The sequence below is a fragment of the Vipera berus genome (genome assembly GCF_964194415.1).
Source record: "Vipera berus genome assembly, chromosome: 5".
NCBI classification, from domain to species: domain Eukaryota; kingdom Metazoa; phylum Chordata; class Lepidosauria; order Squamata; family Viperidae; genus Vipera; species Vipera berus.
Genome location: NC_138207.1, coordinates 18,824,442 through 18,843,743, shown reverse-complemented (window position 1 = coordinate 18,843,743; position 19,302 = coordinate 18,824,442). Strand labels below are relative to the sequence as shown.

The window sequence follows — 19,302 nt, the reverse complement described above, 5'->3', positions numbered from 1 at the left end:
CAGATTAGAGGTAGTCCTTGACATATGATTGTAATTGAGCCTGGAATTATGGTCATAAGTTATTACAGTCATAACCCAAAGCATCACATATACATGGTTTCCCCCCCCCCCCATTTTTTGTGGTGGACATTAAGTGAATCCAATTTTCCCAATTGGCATTTTTTTTTCAGAAACTGGAAGAAAAGGCCGGAAATGGGCAAAAAGCATCATAAATCATGGTCGAGTGACTGTGAGTGTGAGATGCTGCAAATAGTTGTCAAGGAGAGCCAGTTTCCAAGCATCGAAAATGCAATCACGTGCACATGGGTATGGGGTATGGTCATCATAACTTTAAAAACTGGTTGTAAATATCTCTGGGCAAGTCCATTGTAACTTTAAATGTTTCTAAATTGATGACTACTAAATGTTGGGTGCCTCTCTTTTCTATCTGCTTCTTTAGCTTTTGTTATTGGTGTTGGAAAGAATGAAATCCCGTAAAGGCTGCCAGTAAGAAAGAAAGAAATTAACAAAGCTGGATCAAGATACATATTTTTTCTGCCTGAAATAAAGTAGTAATTAGGACCCAGCTTTTCTTCATTCTCAGTTCCAAAGTTTTGATGTAGAAGATGTTTGGCTATAGCAGATGAAAACTCCTGGGAGAACCTCTTTCTTTAAGTGGTGGTGCTATTGGGTAACACTCCTGTTTTAGTTATTTCACAGGTGTGTTCATGGAGTTTTCAACAGTTTGGCAGTGATTCATTTGTACTTTCTTCCAGGATGCATAAATGGATGCATAAATTCTGTTTATCTTACAGACCTCAGATTCCCTGCTAGTTTCTTATCCAAAGACTAAGCAGGCCAAAATTAAATTATTAGCAATTAGCTGCTTTTAGATACTTATCTCTGCTGTCTGAAGTGGCTGTCTCACTCTGCCTAATTGTAGGTTTGCCCTTGCAAATTAATCCTATTCATTGCCTTCAAAACCTAATTCATCTCTGATTTTTTCTTAACTTCTTATTGCTTGAACTGTGTTAACATAAACAAACAAGGGGATTAAAAACAGGAAACTTGACATACTCTGCAAAATATAGAACATTTGAGAAACTAATCTTTTTTTTTCCTAAAAGGCTAACAAGGAATAAACGATTTGACTCAACTGAAAATAATGGAGATTCTCCCAGGAATTATATCATAAGGATTAGGTTATGGAAAGTGAAGATTAAAAGATTAATTAAAAGATTATGGATAGATTTTGGCCAAACAAAAATGCCTTGCTTTTTTTTGGTAATTTTTAAGTCTTCACTGCTTGAAGATATGTTGAATACGGCTGGGCATGTTCAAGTCCATCCCAGGCTGTTGTTAGTCCTTTGAGGTAGGCCACCTCACAAAGCAGACACTGCAAGAAGGACCCAAATTTTACTTTATTGTTATAGGGTATTAGAATCTTGGAAGTCTGCCAGAGTGGCATTAAGCAGGAAACTGAGCAGTTAAAAATTATGTCCTTTATGTCAAACAGGACCAAGGTGATGTTATTTTGAGCCTTTCTCATATTCTTGTCTCTCTAAGGACTACTGAGTAGCCATTTAGAGGTAATCTTTGACTTACAACCACAACTGAACCCAACATTTCTCTTCCTCAGTGAGACATTTGTTAAGTGAGCTTTGTCCCATTTTACGACCTTTCTTGCCACAGTTATTAAGTGAATCACTGCAGTTGTTAAGTTAGTAACCCAGTTGTTAAATAAATCTGGCTTTCCCATTGACTTTACTTTGCTTGTCAGAAGGTCAGAAAAGCTGATCACGTGACCCTGGCAGGCTGCAACCGTCATAAATATGAGTCAATTGCCAAGAGTCTTAATTTTGATCACATGACTATGCAGATACTGTGATGGTTGTGAGTGTGAAAAACGATCATAAGTCCCTTTTTCAGTGCCGTTGTAACTTTGAACGAACTGTTGAAAGTCGAGGATTGCCAGTATTTTTCCCTCCCATCATTCTCCCAACAACTTTTGCATTCCTTTTGTCAACATTATCTCTGCACTTCTCTACACCATGGACGGACATTCATTGACTGACATTGATTCGATCATCCTTTCTCAGTCCAGCCTTTCTTATGGGGTGATTGTGAAGTTCAAATGAAGGGAATGCCCCATTTAAGCTACCTTAACCTCTTGGAAAACAGGCAAAAGATTAATCTAACAAACAATATGAGTTTTAATAAACTCAAAACATTATAACATTTTGGCTAATCTAAGAAATATATTGGGATTTTTTCTTCTCATGGCTAACCCTTCCTCTGTCTCTTCAACATGCTTGGGGGGGAAAAATGATTCACACCGAAACATCTGGAATAACAAACACATGCCTCTCGAATCTGTCCAGTGCAGAAATGGATCTTGGAGGTGAGTGGGAGTTGGGGTGGGGGAAGAAGCAGCAGGAAAAATGAGATAATAGATTTCAGTAAGGACTTAGAATGAATGTAGAGATTGAAGAAATTGTAATTGTATATTTAAAGGATAGATTTGCATAAATTTACATTAGCTCAGGAACAGTCTCTTCTCAATCAGACTAAAGGTCAGATCTAATTATTTTTAATTTTAATCACAGAGCAGCAGCACGGTAATATCAGCAATCTGTAGAGACATCTAACAAAGCTTTCTGCTCCAGTCAACAAAAGAAGAGGGTGGGCAGCATACTTGAATTACCTTTTTATCCTTTTTAAAAGAAGAAGAAGGAAAAAAGACAAAAGGATTAAAATGAAAGGCACTAAGCAGAAAGGAAAACTGATGTCCTTTACAGAGTAAATTGTGGGGTTCAAAGAACTGTATTTTAGTATAAAAACAGCCTGAGAGGCAGGACTACAAATGGGCTATTAACCTATCAGCAGTAAAAATTTGAAATTTATTGTTAATTCCACTTTTATTATTTTTATTTATTCATTTTTTTTTCACATTTTTGAAATATCTTTCTCCCAGAGAGTGGACTCTGGATGGTGTACAATAAATTTGTATAAATTAAGTCACGGTAGCAAACATACTTCATACTCCTTCCTCCTCCTATTTCCCGCACAACCGCAACCCTGCAAAGTGAGTTGGGCTGAGAGAGGGGGTAACTGACCCAAAGTCACCCAGCTGTCTTTCATGCTTAAGGCGGGACTACAACTCACAGTTTCCTGCTGGTTGGCCCAAAGTCCCCCAACCAACTTTCATGCCTAAGTGGGGCTAGAACTGTCAGTCTTCTGATTTCTAGCCTGATGCCTTAACTCAGGGGTTACGCAGTTTTCCCAAGGGGTCACATGAGAATCTGTGACTGTTGTGAAGGGCTGCTGTCCCACCCCACCCCTGCCCTGCTCCTGATGCTGATGCTGCCCCTCCCCCACCCCCATCAACTCCGTCTCATATTCCAACACCACCAACCCCATGGGCTGGATAGGGACAGCCAAAAGGCCGGATGTGACCCATGGGTCATAAAAAGTCCAGGTCTCCAAACTGGCTCTCCTAGAACAAACTGGCTCTAAAGTGGCCAATCTGGTGGTAGGTGGATTAATTCATCACTGATGAGTGTAGGGATAGAAATATATCCCTTTTGTTTTTTTGCAAAAGGAATTTGGTTCACTTCCTCAATAATCTTCATCTTTATATGACAGTAGCACTGTTACACATTGAAAAGCATTTAATTTCCATCTAACACGAATCCCAGATTCCTGGACCTCATCTGAAGTGAGATAAGTGGACAAGGCCTTTCTGGTGTTGATATGCCATTTTTTAACTGCCTGTCAAGCAGACACTTGCTTAGCATTCACTTCTTGGTTCAAGCCTGGTAACATTTCTGATCTCTCTATTGTTTAAACTCTATTTTACTTTCTAATTTATGTATGTTGCATTCTTCTGTTTTGCTGAAATGGGTTCACAGTTTTGAAACAACATTTCTTCCTCCTCCTCCTCTTCTTCTTCTTCTTCATTGCCCTGGGAACCTATGTTGAAATAAACTCTTATTAAAATAAATAATTAAGCTTAGTTTGGTTTTCTTAATTATAGGTTAAAGCCTTCTCACCACCATTCACTTTGTTCTTTTTTAAATCCCACTGCTCTCCCTTTTCCCCAATTTATTTTGAGCTTAGAAGCTTCAGCACAAATTTAATAATTTTAAATTGTGGTATGTGTGATATGTGTTGCCGTTAATATAATTATGGATTGCAAGGGATTAACTGTATGTATGTGATTTCTCAAAAAGACTACATAGATTGTGAGTGTTTATTTATTGCATTGCTGCTGCCATGTTATCTGTGCATTTCTCATTATCTTCTCACCTTCCTGATGTATGGATTTGGCCCTCAATCCAGACAATGCTGGCTGAGATGAATTCAGTTTTTAGCCATCATTCCTAACACCAGAAGTATGGTATCTAAGGCTACCATAGCTGGATTGCAAAAGTTCAAATAACCCCTAGATGACAATAGTAATTTAGTATAGATGCTTCCCTCATGGGCTCACCTGGACTGTTGCAGTCCAGATAGGGTTGTCTGAATAGTATCTCTGTCATAAAAATACATGGCTGGCTTGGCCACAGACAATAGAAAATGCATAGTATTGTTACTCCCCTTATACGTCATTCTAGTATAAAAATAAGGAATTCCACCTTTGAGTTCAAAAAGTAATATGTTTCTATATATGACAGAATCTCATGAAGGTTTAGGATAATGATATGCATGCACACTAGGATAATATAATTTAGCTTTAGAAGAATATGATTCAGTTTGTGGGCTGTACTTGTGACTTAATTTGCAAAGGAACTGCTGGTCTACATAGTAGAAATCTCTCCCTCTCATTAACCTTTCATAAGTGTTAACTTGAGAGAATTATTGGCAGCTTTAAAAAAAAAAGACTTTCAGATGCTCCAAAATGCCTGCAAACTTTCAATATGTCATTCAGTATTACTACTGCAGAGTTTTGCTAAATTCATCTTATGAGAGAACTCTGGGGTGGTATGAGAAGGGAGTACTTCTGTAAGCAGGGCTAACCATGGACAAAACTGGGGACTTTCATTTCTTTCTTTAGGGAATGGATTGTAGAAAAAACACACACATCCAATTTTGGAAAAACTAAATGTCTTCTTAGCATCCTTGTTTCCACCAGACACATCCATAAAATCTAATAGTGAAGAAATTTGTGTTGTGATGCCAGGATGCAAAGTCTCCTCATTGTATATGTGTGTGCAATGTTCTGATGCTCATAGAAAAGTGATGTATTGCATTCTTTTGACACGTTTTGCCATTTTCCCATAGACACTCATTGGAAAGCAACTACAATAAGGATGTTGTTGTTGTTATCTCTTAAAACAGTTTCCCCAGATTAATAATGCAAATGCCTCATTTCTAGAAAAAATTTTAAAAAATACTTCTCCCATTTTTTCATTAAATATGTGGGCTGCGAGCCCAAATTATTTGAAGTTCTGTTCAAGAATAATTGATGCAGTCCTGCCAAACAAAGATAAGACTGGAACACAAGTAGCCACAGGAGAGAAATTTGGATGGTAACTACTAGTCTGCCAGCCATCTGTGTAGAGCTGGAGTGTTAAAGTTCTGCCTGGAAGAAGCCATTTTGCTGCAGTGCAATGATTTTCCATCTCATTCTTAAAGGAATTCTGCCTTTTGGAGACTCCCAGGATGGTTTGGGAGATGAGGCAGATGGGTACAAGGGTCAACATTCACTTTTATGTATAAACATTGGGTGAAACTTGGGGCTTTTTGGGGAAGGAATTTGTTTGGTGTTATTAATTATGACTTGGTAAGACTAAGAAATAAAGTGATACTACCGCTTTATAGTGCTTTAATAAGACCACACTTGGAATACTGCATCCAATTTTGGTCACCACCAGGGCTTTTTTTGTCATAGAACGCTCAAAATGGAGTTCCGGCACCTTTTTTGGATGGAACCTTGTAGGGTAGGCAAGGCGGGTTGTATGACATGTGTGAGTTCCGGCACCTTTTTCTTCTACAAAAAAAGCACTGGTCACCACAATGTAAAAAAGACTCTAGAAAGAGTGCATAGAGAAGCGACAAAAGATGACTGGGGGCTGAAGGCTAAAACGTGAAGAAAGGTTGCAAGAATTGGGTATGTGAAAAGAAGAACTAGGGATGACAAGATAGCAGTGTTCCAATATTTGAGGGGCTGCCACAAACAGGAGCGAGTCAACCTATTTCCCAAAGCACCAGAAGGCAAGACAAGTGCAATGGATGGAAACTGAACGAAGAGAGAAGCAACCTGAGAGAAAAATCCTGACAGTAAGAACAATCAACCAATGGAACAGCTTACCTTCAAAAGTTGTGGGTGCTCCAACACTGGAGGCTTTTAAGAAGTAACTGGACAACCATTTGTCTAAAATGGTAAAGGGTCTCCTGCTTAAGCAGGGGGTTGGACTAGAAGACCTCCAAGGTCCCTTCCAACTCCTGTTCTTCTATTCTTATTTCTATTTCTATTTTCTATTTCTGTTTGTACATCCTTATGTAATAACTGGGAGATATATTGATGATCCCAACCTACTTGTTGGAGAGAAGTAAGGCAGTCTATCTAAAGTCATGTAGATGGGCCTTCCAAAGTGTAAGATTTATTTTATAACATCAGATCAGGGGCTGGTAAAAAATAGGCCTTTTTTAGAGTCCATCTGCAGCAAACAGAACCTACTTCTCTATTTTCATTGCACAAGTCAACAATACCTTTGGATGCTGTATGGTCTACTTCATGAATATATTGTGCTGAGCACTTTTCATTATTTTGTCCAAACAGTGAAATTGCCTTTGGTTTGTTAAGTATTGAGGCAGTTCATAGGGAGGCAATATTAGCAATCATTTGTGTTGTTCTTATGGATTATTTTTATTGTTGATCACAAAATCCAAGCAATCGATTGTTGATTTTCACTCCTGTGCTTACCATACTTAGCTGATCAAATTGACCAGACTGGCATTATCCCCATGTAAATGGAGATGATCAATACCTGAAAAGTTTATTGGATATTTTTGCACTGATGTCAAAGAGGCAGATATAAGACTTTACAGGGGGGGGGGGAAATGGGATTATCCGGACCTGTTTCAACCAAAGAATATGATACAGTTTGATAGCTTTGGTGATCACCAAAGCCAAACACTAAGTGGTGGCAGTTGTGATTCTGCTGATTTTCCTGGACCTCTTGGCAATGTTCAATGCCATCAACCAAAATATTCTTCTTGGCTGTTTAATGGTCTTGGTGGAACCTTTGCAAAGGTTCCATTCCTTCCAGATGGGTTGCTATGGAAGATGGTGCTGGAGAACTGCCATCATCACATAGATGTATTATCCCACCTGGTCCCCTATGGTATGCAGATTATCTGCCATAGAGGCTCTGCCACGTTACATAAACATGAAACTATGGAGGAGTTTATTTGGAACTTTGAAAAGGGATATATTGATAGCACTTCTATCAGCATTTCTGGAAGGAGGTTTTCTTGCATTCTTTATTTGCAGAGACTTTGCCTTTGTGAATCGAGAGAAGTAAATTTTCACTCATGTCCTCATAAGGTGACTTTTCTATGATGCGCCAATAATTTCCCAAATTTCCAAAAACAAGGTCTACGCAGAATAAGTTGTATATTTATTATTTTTAAGGGATGCTAACCCCACACTCGTATATCAAATATCTTCATCAAGTTATGCAACTGCAGAAAACTTTTAATGAGATGTATTGTTTTATTAAGGGACGTGGTGGCTCAGTGGGTTAGGACACTGAGCTTGTCGATCAGAAGGTCGGCAGTTTGGCGGGTCGAATCCCGAGTGCCGCGTAACAGAGTGAGCGCCTGTTACTCGTCCCAGCTTCTGCCAACCTAGCAGTTCGAAAGCACGTAAAAATGCAAGTAGAAAAATAGGGACCACTCTGGTGGGAAGGTAACAGCGTTCTGTGCGCCTTTGGCGTCTAGTCATGCCGGCCACATGACCACGGAGACGTCCTCGGACAAACGCTGGCTCTTCGGCTTTGAAACGGAGATGAGCACCGGCCCCTAGAGTTGGAAACGACTAGCATGCATGTGCGGGGGAACCTTTACCTTTTATTATTGTTTTATTGTCCTAATATTTTTTCCTCCCCCAATAACTAATTGCTTGTGTTAAATGATCTCTCTTTTCATTGTACTCTTTTTTATTGTAAAGGCTGCTCAAGGACCTTGATAAAAAATATTTGATTTGAATACATTGATAGCATCCAACTATACTGCTCCCTGCTAAATCAACTGTCAGTACCCTTCAACATTGCCTAACATCTTTGGAAGATGTTCCTCACTATGTGATATATAACAGAATGCTACTCCTGTGTCTTCCTGGCAATTGCATATATTGCCCAGGGTGGTATTTTTTGACACCCACCTACTGTTCTTGCACAATTTAGGAAAGCAGCCAAACCAAATCTTTACCCTCTTTAACTGTTAATTGATTTTAATGACTTGAATTGCATTGATTGCACTGTCATCTTAAATAATTTGCATTCTATTTTATAACTGGAAACCATCTAAGACAGGCAGGATAGAGACTAAATGAAGAAATGAAAGCATTTTAAAAGTCTGTAACCATAGATTCTTGGTGATATGCTACAGTTTTGCCTTCTGAGAATTAAGCAAACTTTATTGTGGTTTTTATTTTTATTACCATCTCTAAGTGGACATTTGTATATAGTTTATTTTTTCTGAGATTTTTTTGTACTCAGTTAATACAAGCTATTTTTTTAAAAAAAACATGAGCATATATTCATACTGTTAAGCTAAAACATGGCCTATTATTTTGTTTTAGGTTTTATGTGTCAGTTGCAGCAAAATGCTTGTAATTGTGGTTAAAATGACAGGATATATGTGTTGAGATAACTGAGGCATTTTTATTTATTTATTTATTTTCTAAACAATGCTAGAAGAACACAAACTTCATTTGAGTTGAGCCTCATTACTAAGAATTGTTTGATACAGAAGATAATTTCACTGTTATTCTTTCTTTATATAGCCTAAAAAGAATAGCTTTCCAATGGCTACTGGATGATCTGATGGCACAGCTAGAATGAGATCCAGATCTCCTGGTCAGAGTTGTTTTATTTTCTTCAAATGACCAAAGTACCACTGGCACATTTTATTTTATTTATTTTTATTTTATTTATTAGATTTATTTGCTTCCCTTCTCACTTCAAGGCAACAATCATGAATGAATGTAGATGTTTCGATCATTTACTCTTATAATCTTTGAAATAAAAGTAATGTTGGCTGGACCTCGGTCATTTCTCCACATCTTCCCAAGAAAAATCTGAAATGACTTTTATGGACATGCTACATAATAGAATAATAGAATTGGAAGTGACCTTGGAGATCTTCTAGTCTAACCCTCTGCTCAAGCAGGAAATCCTATACCATTTCAGACAAAATGGTTGTCCAATCTTTCATAAAAACTTCCAGTCTTGGAGCACCTACAACTTCTGGAGGCAAGTCATTCCATTAATTAATTGTTCTAACTATGAGGAAAATTCTCCTTAGTTCTAGGTTGATTCTCTCCTTGATCCCAAAGGTACTTTTTCAAAAGGCAACTTGACTTTCTTTGTTTTTCTTTGAAGACCTTTTGCTTCTCATCCCAAAAGCTTCTTCAGTTCTTCAGCAAAGCGCAAAGTCTTGAAGGAAAAAAAGTCCAGTTGCCTTTTGAAAAAGCACCTTTGGGACGACCATGACCTGGATGACTGATAATCTCCATAGACGTTCTTTCCTTGATTAGTTTCCATCCATTGGTACTTGTCCTGCCTTCAGGTGCTTTGGAGAATAGGTAGTTGAGCCTTTAGCATCTTTCATAGTGAGCGTGGACATTTTTGTTTTCATTCTGCTGTATTAAGTAGCAAGCAAACAACAGTTACTCGGTCGTCTTCAGCTTCTATGTCCTAGGAAAACATGCACCTTCTAGAAAGGATGGGACATATTACTGGAGACACTAGGTTAAGAATTCAGAAGTTTTACAGAGGAAGCAACTGGATCAATTCCATGGGATGTGATCAGGTCAAGAAAGCATTGCCAGTATGAATGCATAGAGAAGACTCCCTTATTTATTGCCACTATAGGAGGGTTGAATGAAAAGTAATGCCTCCAGTGTTACCAAACTATGGCAATTTAATGTAATTTAATACCCCATTTTAATGCAATAGGCACTCTGATGCATTTTTTGGCATCTTGTCTTTCACTTCAGTTGGTAGAAAGTGGTTGCTATAATTCATAAAATGAAAGCTGTGATATCCAATCTTGCATTTTAAGCAAGATTGCCATGATTGAATTTTTGACTGCTGAAGGAATTCTTTCAATTGAAATTCACCACTGAATGCAGGGTATTTGTAGTGTTGATTAGTTTGGCATGAATACTGGGCATTGCTGGGCCAAAAAAAAATAAGGATGGTAAACTTGGCAGAGCTGATTTGTGTGATCAAATAAAAATAAAATAAAATGGATAGCTTGTGACAGTAGCTGATTAATTTCACATGAGAAAAATTGATAGAGTGATTAAGGACAATCAGGGAAATTGCTGTCAAGCTTTGCATCTCACAGGAATTTGTGGGTCACATAAGTGATGTTCTTCAATGCTAAAAGGTTTGTTTAAGATGATTTCTTTTCATACAAAAGAGGTGAAAGCTTTAAGAGTTGAAATTTGCCAGCAGTTGTCATTCTATGAAAATGAAGGTCAGGAATTTCTTCACAGCATTGTGACAAACAATAAAATGTAGGCTCATCATTATGACCCAGAAATAAAATGTCAGCCCATAGAACAGGCATGTCAAACTCGCGATGTATCACGACTTTTTTCCCATTGCCAGCAATGGAGTGGGCGCAGTTTTGGCATGACACATCCGGCCCACAGGCTGGCAGTTTGGCATGCCTGCCATAGAATATCAACATACTATTTTACCTGTGGGGATGGGGGAATCAAAAACCTGTCTTAGGCACAAAAATTCATGGTTGCATCCTTTGGGACACAAATGGTGTTATTCTCATGGATTTCCTTGAAACTGGTAGCACTGTCAATTCAGAGTGCTACAGTGTGTGTCTCAAAACACTGCAACAAAGATTAGTCAGAATTTTTTTGGGGGGAATGGAAAAAAAATGCTGCAATATGACAATTCTAGATGTCACCTGGTAAACAACTCAAAAATAAATTGACCAGTTAAATATCACTGTCTTACCCAATTGTACCATATAACCCAGACCTGGTTTTGTGTGATTTCCACGTTTTCCCAAAATTGAAGGGAAACAGTGGGCATCTGTTTGACTCACATCAGATCTGGTTAAAGAGACAGTGTGGTGCGTTGTTTTGTTTGGATTTGTTGTTGTTTTTTGTTGTTTTTGTGACAGCTTTAAGAAACTTGTTCATCATAGCAGAATTATGTACTGAATAGTGGTATTTATGTGGAGAACTAAATATAGGTAACAAAAGAGCTCCTTTCAAGGATTGTTTTTCTGTTAAGTACCCCCATTTAAATTAAAATTAAGGAGCTTGGTATTACTTTTCATTCAGCCTTCATGCCCTATGGACTTGAATTAATATATTGATTTATTAAATAACAAGTATGTAGTCCCTGATAATATTTGGCATAGTAATTGAAGATGCAACCTTGGTAATTCAACACAATCTTGAAAAACAGCTTTGGTTGTTCTGCAGAGATTAGATGTTTAGTTGATGCTAAGTCGTAGTGAGTATAGCAACATTACTGATAATGACTTGTACTTGCCAACTTTGTAATGTGAAACTCTTGAGTAAATGGGAAGCACATTTTCTGTACAATATTGAAAGGAATGTTTAAGAGTTCATGCATTTTTCTGACTTAGTTGCAATGTAAGTTTAATCAGACAGTAGATATCATTGAGATTCAATGAATTCTTTGCATCCTGTATATCCAGTTGACTATCTTCCAAACGAACCCCAATTTTAATAAATCAGGAATTATAAGAACCTTGCATCTCCCTACCCGACCCCAAAAATATGGCCTGTTTGGTCACAAAATGTTGTTCCACCCATCCTAAATACATCTCTGACTGCGATCTCCTTTATCCTGTCTGCAGCCTGAACTCATATGATTCAGGAATAGAATTTTCTTTTATTGTTTTTTCAAAGAAAGAAAGAAAGAAAGAAAGAAAGAAAGAAAGAAAGAAAGAAAGAAAGAAAGAAAGAAAGAAAGAAAGAAAGAAAGAAAGAAAGAAAGAAAGAAAGAAAGAAAGAAAGAAAGAAAGAAAGAAAGAAAGGAAAACCTTTTTGGAAAAAACGGTCTTTAGTGTTATTGCTAAAATAAAACAACCTATTTAGTTGATGCTTCTTCACCTATAAAATGGGTTTAATAACATTTAATTGTACACTGCTCTGAGCTGCCACAATATTTAATTAGGTGATGTTTGTGGAACAGTCTGCTAATAAGATACACCATATAAATGTTAAGTATTATGATTGCAAAAGGTCACTGGAGAGAAGAATACACATGTCCTGGTAAATAGGCATAAATGAACCATACCCTAATTGAGGTTACGGCTATCTCTGCACTTTCAGAACTATGATTTGGCACAGATGTTTGGGGTATTGGAAACATATCCATGAATTATCTCTGTCCTCATTCTGCTATGGAAAAAAGAATGTGACTTTTAAGACCTTTTCTGATGGATAAGTGTATCTTTACAAAGAAAAAATCCGTTCAGTAGTGTCACAGAATAGATATCATTATACATCTTTCTAATGTGTTTTGGGACATCTCTGTTTTCTATCTTTTCTGCTTTCTATCCTGGTAATCAGGCACTTAACGTCCACAAAAATAGGCTAAAACTGGCTGGGATGAAAGATTCGAGCTGCTATTGCTTGAATACCACATTAACTTAATAATTTATATATTTGTTAGATATCTGTCTCACCTTTTGTTCAAGGGTTTAATGCAGTGTATGCCTGGCTCCTTCTTGGGTTTCCCCACAAAACAATCCTATGAGGTAGGTTCCCCATAACAGCAATTCTGTGAGAGACACTGGCTGGTCCAAAACTTATCAAATGAACTTCCAGAGCTGGGAATGGGCAAGAATCTGCATCTCTGTGCTTCCAGTACTGTGCCTTTGCTACCACACCACAGTACAGGAAGTCCTTGACTTATGACTGGTTGCTTAGTGACCATTTGAAGTTATGACCAACCAAAAACGGAATTATAACCTGAATCTGAAGCTCCACCAGTCACGTAACAGCTTGGCAATAGGGCCACATTTGTGATTGTTTGCAGCACCTGTGATCATGTGACCATGTTTTACAAGAGTTTTGTCAGAAATAGGCATCTCCAGTTTGGTTCACTTTATGACTGCAGTATCCACTTTACAACCACAGAGTTTGCTTTACGACCACCACAGAAAAGGTTGTAAAAATCAGGTCGTTCATGTGGACTACATGTTATTCATCTAGACCCAGTTTGTATTTTATTCACTTAAGCCCAATTTGCTGGGGCTGTTTAAATTGTTCAGTCGGTTCTAGTATCACATTTTATTTTATTTATTAATCTTATTTCCCACTACACTAACCAAGCAAATCGATACAACAAGCTTTTCTTTTAGGTTTGATAGACAGACAGGAAAAAAATGGAACTCTGTTCTTATATACAATATGTCAACAGCAGCAAGTCTTCTTTATGTGCACAGATGGACTCACAAATGGAAGAATGGATGCAGAGTTGGCAGAGATGGCAAAATTAACCACTTTGATTAAAGAAAACACTTTATCTAACCTTCTCTATTTGGAAACTACTTGTGGGTTTTTGTTTTTTGCTTGAAACTGAAAGAAATGAATCTTGGGATTTGACGATTAGATTTATTGATGAATATAGCAGTGCTGCGTGTTATGACTTATTCTAACTCAAAGGATTATTGCATTTTATGCTTGTACCTGTACCGAAGAAAGTCAGAAGTTATTCTTTTCTATAGCTTTTTTTTCTTTCTAGAGCCGTGGTGGCACAGTAGTTAGAATACAGTATTGCAGGCTACTTCTGCTGCCTGCCGGCTGCCTGCAGTTAAGCAGTTCGAGTCTCAGTTCGAGACTCTGTAAACCACTTAGAGAGGGCTGTAAAGCACTGTGGAGCAGTATATAAGTCTAAGTGCTGTTGCTATTCTTGTTTGCATCCCCAATTTTCCTTTTTTTCTTGGTCCCTACCCTGTTTCCCTCCAATTTTGTTCTTTGCTATCTTGTATTTTATGTTTTGGGAAATTTAATAAAGTTATATATAAAAATAAGACAACAGAGTGATTTCTATTCCCATGGAATGAAAAGTCTAAAATGATTTAAAATGAAAGTATTAAATAGTGCATATGACATAAGGCCCCTTCATGGATTACTGCCTTGTTGTGGTGTGGCGAAGAGGCTTACATAATTCAATGAAGCTATGAGCTATGCCGTGCAGGGCCACCCAAGATGGACAGGTCATAGCAGAGAGTTCTGACAAAACGTGATCCATTGGAGAAGGAAATGGCAACCCACTCCAGTATCTTTGCCATGAAAACCCCATGGACAGTACAAAAAGGACCTCCTAGAGGAACGTTGTCCATGGGGTCACGATGGGTCGGACACGACTTCGCAACTAACAACAACATGACATAAGGACTATTCACAGAGAGTCTCTAGCATTCTTCTAACTGTTTTCTGAGACTTTTCATTTCTTTTGGAAAAATAATGCAGAAAATAGTTGTCTTATATTTTGAAGACCTAAGGCTTTTAAGAATTAAAATTTTAGTGGCTTGGAATGAACTCTGTTGATTCTCAAATGCTGCCCCAAAGTAGTCCTGTGTGATGAAGAACAGAACTTGGAATTTCTACAAAATGTCATTCTGATCACCAAGATGGACTTGATTAGAGAACAATGTCATTTTTAGCTAGAAGACACTGCACACAATTCTTTCCCGTCCAGTGGAGAAAATATCTTTTTTTCAGTCATATGTGGAATATGATTCTGTTGGTGAACTTCTGGGAATAAGCCTTTTTTCTCTTCCCATTTACTCTGAAATAGTCTCTGTTCCTTGTAGGCTGCTTTGGTATAGCATATAATCAACTGTGGAGAATTTCTTTCTTAAGGGGGGGATCCCATATTTTATATGCATAGACCTGAGAAGTCCTGAGTTGCCAATGAATCCTGTTCTCAGGGTGCTGAGCCACCATGATAGACCTCACTAGATTAACCCATATCATCGCTGTCCTCCAGTCCCACCCCTTTCCCAGTGTACCGTAACATCCATCCAGTGTTCCACCTGCCATTGTAATGATGAAGGGAAATCTCATTACTATGTTCTCATCAAGCCTGGAGGACTTGAATTCTTAGCCCAGAAGAAGCAGGACAATCCCAGAAATCAGAGGATTTGCTCTGCTGGTGCCACCTACTGCTGGGTCCCCATACTTGGATTCATGCAGTGCATAGTCAGTTGGGAGAGAGGGAAGCTATCCAAGGTGATACCACCCAGTGTCTAATCCTTTGGAAGGTTATTGTATGCAGAAATGCTTGCAGCCAGTACTACTTGCCGCCACCTCTTTCCCCACTGCTTCTGGAAGCTTCTCTGACTCATGGATTGCCTCAGCCTGGAAAAGCTTTTCTGGTTCCAGGTCTCTCAAGCTTTGATCCTGGCTGCCACAGGGCCCCTTAGCTGTAGGTTATCTTTGGTGTGCTGATCATCCAAGCTTGTGATTGGCAGCAATTCTCTCTATCCTGGCATTAGAATATACACAGCTCTCACTGTCTCTTACTCTTAGTATGTTGTGTCCTATTTTATTTCATGTTCTTTGGTTCTGAACCCCCGAAAGTTGGGACTGTCACTGTGTCTCCCCTGAAGACAAAGAAAAATCTAAAACGAAGAAGTGGGCCAGGAAAAGTCTTAAGCCTTGCTTTGTAGCTAGAAGAGATGATGTTAGTCTTTTCACAACTCTTTCCTTTGTGAGGGGCAAGCATTGTTTCATATGAATACCCCCCCTTTTTTTTAAATGACAAAATGATAAAAAAGAACCAAGCCACTACTTGGAACACAGTTTCTTTTTTCTGAGTTCCATTCTTGAGTGACTTCTTTTTTTTGTCTCAGTGGGAAACATTTTTAAAATCCAGAAAAACATTCTTCCTTTACATTAGGCACATATTGATTTAATGATCCCACTAATCCATCATGTGTGCACAATGTAAGATTCATTTTTCTATTTTCCTTGTTTGCCTTGCAGATCTGAAACCCTTCGACCATGTTTGTTCTTGGACTCCTGTTGCTTCTTGTTTTGCACAGCGAAGCCTTCAGCACCAGTACTCCGGATGAAACCATTGCAGAATTTTCGGTGAATGTTTACAGTCAGCTGCGAGCTACAGGAGAAGATGAAAATATTATTTTCTCCCCACTGGGAATAGCGATAACGATGGGGATGGTGGAGCTCGGTGCTCATGGTTCCACCCTGAAAGAAATTCAGCACTCCATGGGCTATGAAGGTTTGAAAAATGGTAACATGCTTCAATAATACTTTTCAAGTCAATTAAAACACAAGTCTGGGTTCTTAATGTTCTTAATGAAGACAATATTTAGGGTTGAACTAAGTTCAGGGTTGAACTATGGAATTCTTGGTGCTATTTGAATTTGCTGAGGTTTCATTACCCAACTAGTAATATCATCTGTTCACTGATGATATTATCTACCACTCTCTTTTCATGACCCTGTAATTCCTTAATTCAGGGTAGAGTCTGGGCGACTGGATGGAGCTGAGCATTTACTAGACAGATGCCCTTCCTGACATCACATGGAGTTTGCAGCATATATTTGTGCCCTAGGAGAGAAACATCTGCCGCTACCTAGGATTGAATTTTCAACCTTCCGAATGGGAGGCAAGTGTCTTTGACACTAGGCCACACCACACCGCTCTTTTTATGATATATACTGATGATATTACCTACTAGAGCAGGGGTCCCCAACCTGTGGGCTGTGGCCCACTACTGGACACATCCTATTGGCCACCAGGCCACATGAGTGGCTGGCTGGTGCCCGTGTGTGTGTATGCCTGCGCATAGCCCCACTTACATGAGCATCTCCATGAGCATTGCATGCATTCACGGCTCCACTCACGCGAGTGCTCATGGTCCCATTCATGCAAGCAATGGGTGCTTGTGCGTGCACATGCACACATGCATTCACACCCACACCCCCAAAACCATCCCTTATTTCCCCCTTCCCACTGCTCCGGGCCAATAACACTGAAACGTTGGGGAACTCTGTACTAGGCTAATGAAATTTATACAAGTAAACAGGTAAGCTCAGAAAGCACCAAGGACTCCATATATGATGCTTCTGTAGAATAAAATTTCCTTGTACTTTATCTGTTTGTCAGTTATGTCTTTAATGGGTAACTGCTCTGTTTTCTTCATAATTATTAGCAAGATTCTGAGCAGGAGTGATGATCTGTTGCTTTAGGTGAATCGTCATATTGCTAGAAATGTGATCTTTTGATAGAAAGACACCCTAATAAAGAGGTCCCCAAATTATGGTCCATGGCCAGGGACCAGGCTGCAGGATCTTGGCCAGTGGGCTGTGGAAACAGCTGGCTGGTGCGTGCATGTGTGGGTATGCATTCCCCCCCACATGCGCTAGCGCCCATGGCCCCATTTGCGCATGTGCACAGGTGCGAACGGGGATGTTAGCGTGGGGCAGGTATTCGCAGCCTGTTTGCGCATGCGCTTCTAGCCTGAGTGATTTGCGCGGCCCATTCACGCATGTGCAAACAGGCCGCTAGCCGCTGTAGGGTACACATCCATTCACACATGGCGTCAGTGCATGCCGCATGTGCAAACAGGGCTGCTAGTGCCGCACCAGTGTGCATGGCCCTATGTGCGCATGCGTGCCCACACGCTCCAATTTTGAAGCTGCTCTCCTTCCCTCTGGTCCTCGAGCCCGGAAAGGTTGGAGACTTCTGCCCTAATATTAAAAGGGAAAATGACATTTAGTTTAACATATGTTCTGAGACTGTTATTGGACTGTGTAGCATTTGTTGGCACAAACATCACATTTATAGAGAAACATTCTGCAAGGATAACTCACTTCTATCCTGTGAAGAAAAGTAAGCACCTCAGTCCTTTTATTTATACTCAGGTGAATGCCCTTGCTTCTTTCATGCACCTTAAATTTGAATGATTAACTCTTAAGAGCTGAAGGAATTAATTGAAAGTCAAGAAGTATTTCCTTCAGCTTTCCTGACAAGAAAGTAATTTGATTTGGGCTAGGGGGATTGTGTGATCACTTTTTGCTCAATTTTAGGAAGTCAAAGTTCAATTTTAGGAAGTTGGGGTACAATTTGATTCCCCCCAATTTTTGTTTATGTACACTGATTAAAGATGCACCAGTCATAGGCAACCATGAAACTCCTTGTACACTCCTTGTACACTTAGGGCTAATTAAAGATACACCAGGAGTGGGTCATAGGCAACCATGAACCTCCTTTCTGCATCTCTAAAATGCAGTTTCGGGCCATTTTAAGATAGAAAGCAGATGAAAACAGTTTCATATCACAGATGTGTTATGTGGCCCTGATAAACTCTTGGTTGTCAGCATCCCAAAGATGTTATCTGCTGTCCTCCTTCTGTGGTGACCCCCACCATTGTGCATTTCAAACTAAATAGCCAATATCCAGGATCCAAATCTTGGATTTAAAGAAGGAAGGAGTTGAGAAGATTGATTGCATGAAAAACAAATATTAATGTTGTCCTCTAAACACAACCCAGTCTAATAACATTCAGTTTCCATGAATGATTGCCTGCTGAAAATTACATGGATCTCTGTAGTGGTTTATATCACCTGGGATTTGTATTGAAGGAAAGGGTGAATGAAAGACAGATTAAAAGAACTCCGGCAAAGGGAAAGGTGACATGGGACATTTGATATCACCATCATGTCTGCTTGAAAGCAAAGAATATTGATAATTAGGATGTTGGTGCAAGAACTGTAATCTGGAGTGCCATTTTCAGATCAGGCAAGGTCCAGAATGTATCCTGTGTAGAATTACATACTGTAAGCCTTAGAAAACATAAGCTCACTTTTTTTTAATCCCATTTATATCCTGCCCTTCTCCAAAGACTCAGGGTGGCTTACAATCTAAGAAGCACAAATCAGTGGGCTTAGCAATAGCCTTCATTCTATGTATATACCTGCTTATTAGGGCTTTCGCCCCTCCCCCCAGCGGCATTTTTACAAAGTCAGCTTATTGCCCCCAACAATCTGGGTCCTCATTTTACCTATCTCGGAAGGATGGAAGGCTGAGTCAACTTTGAGCCTGGTGGG

The 19,302-nt window shown here is 39.1% G+C and overlaps 1 protein-coding gene across 3 annotated transcripts in view; it reads left to right on the top strand.

Moving 5' to 3' along the window:
* Positions 1-19,302, top strand: part of SERPINI1 (serpin family I member 1) — a 108,037-nt gene that overhangs the window by 46,326 nt on the left and 42,409 nt on the right. For 2 of the 3 annotated variants that reach the window (XM_081328746.1, XM_081328748.1), the window contains exon 2: positions 16,214-16,481. In XM_081328746.1, the coding sequence (XP_081184872.1) occupies positions 16,232-16,481 (250 nt within the window). In that variant the 5' untranslated portion in view covers positions 16,214-16,231. Of the gene's footprint in view, positions 1-2,332; positions 2,381-16,213; positions 16,482-19,302 lie in introns of those variants that run through there. The other variant, XM_081328747.1, reaches the window with a different exon arrangement.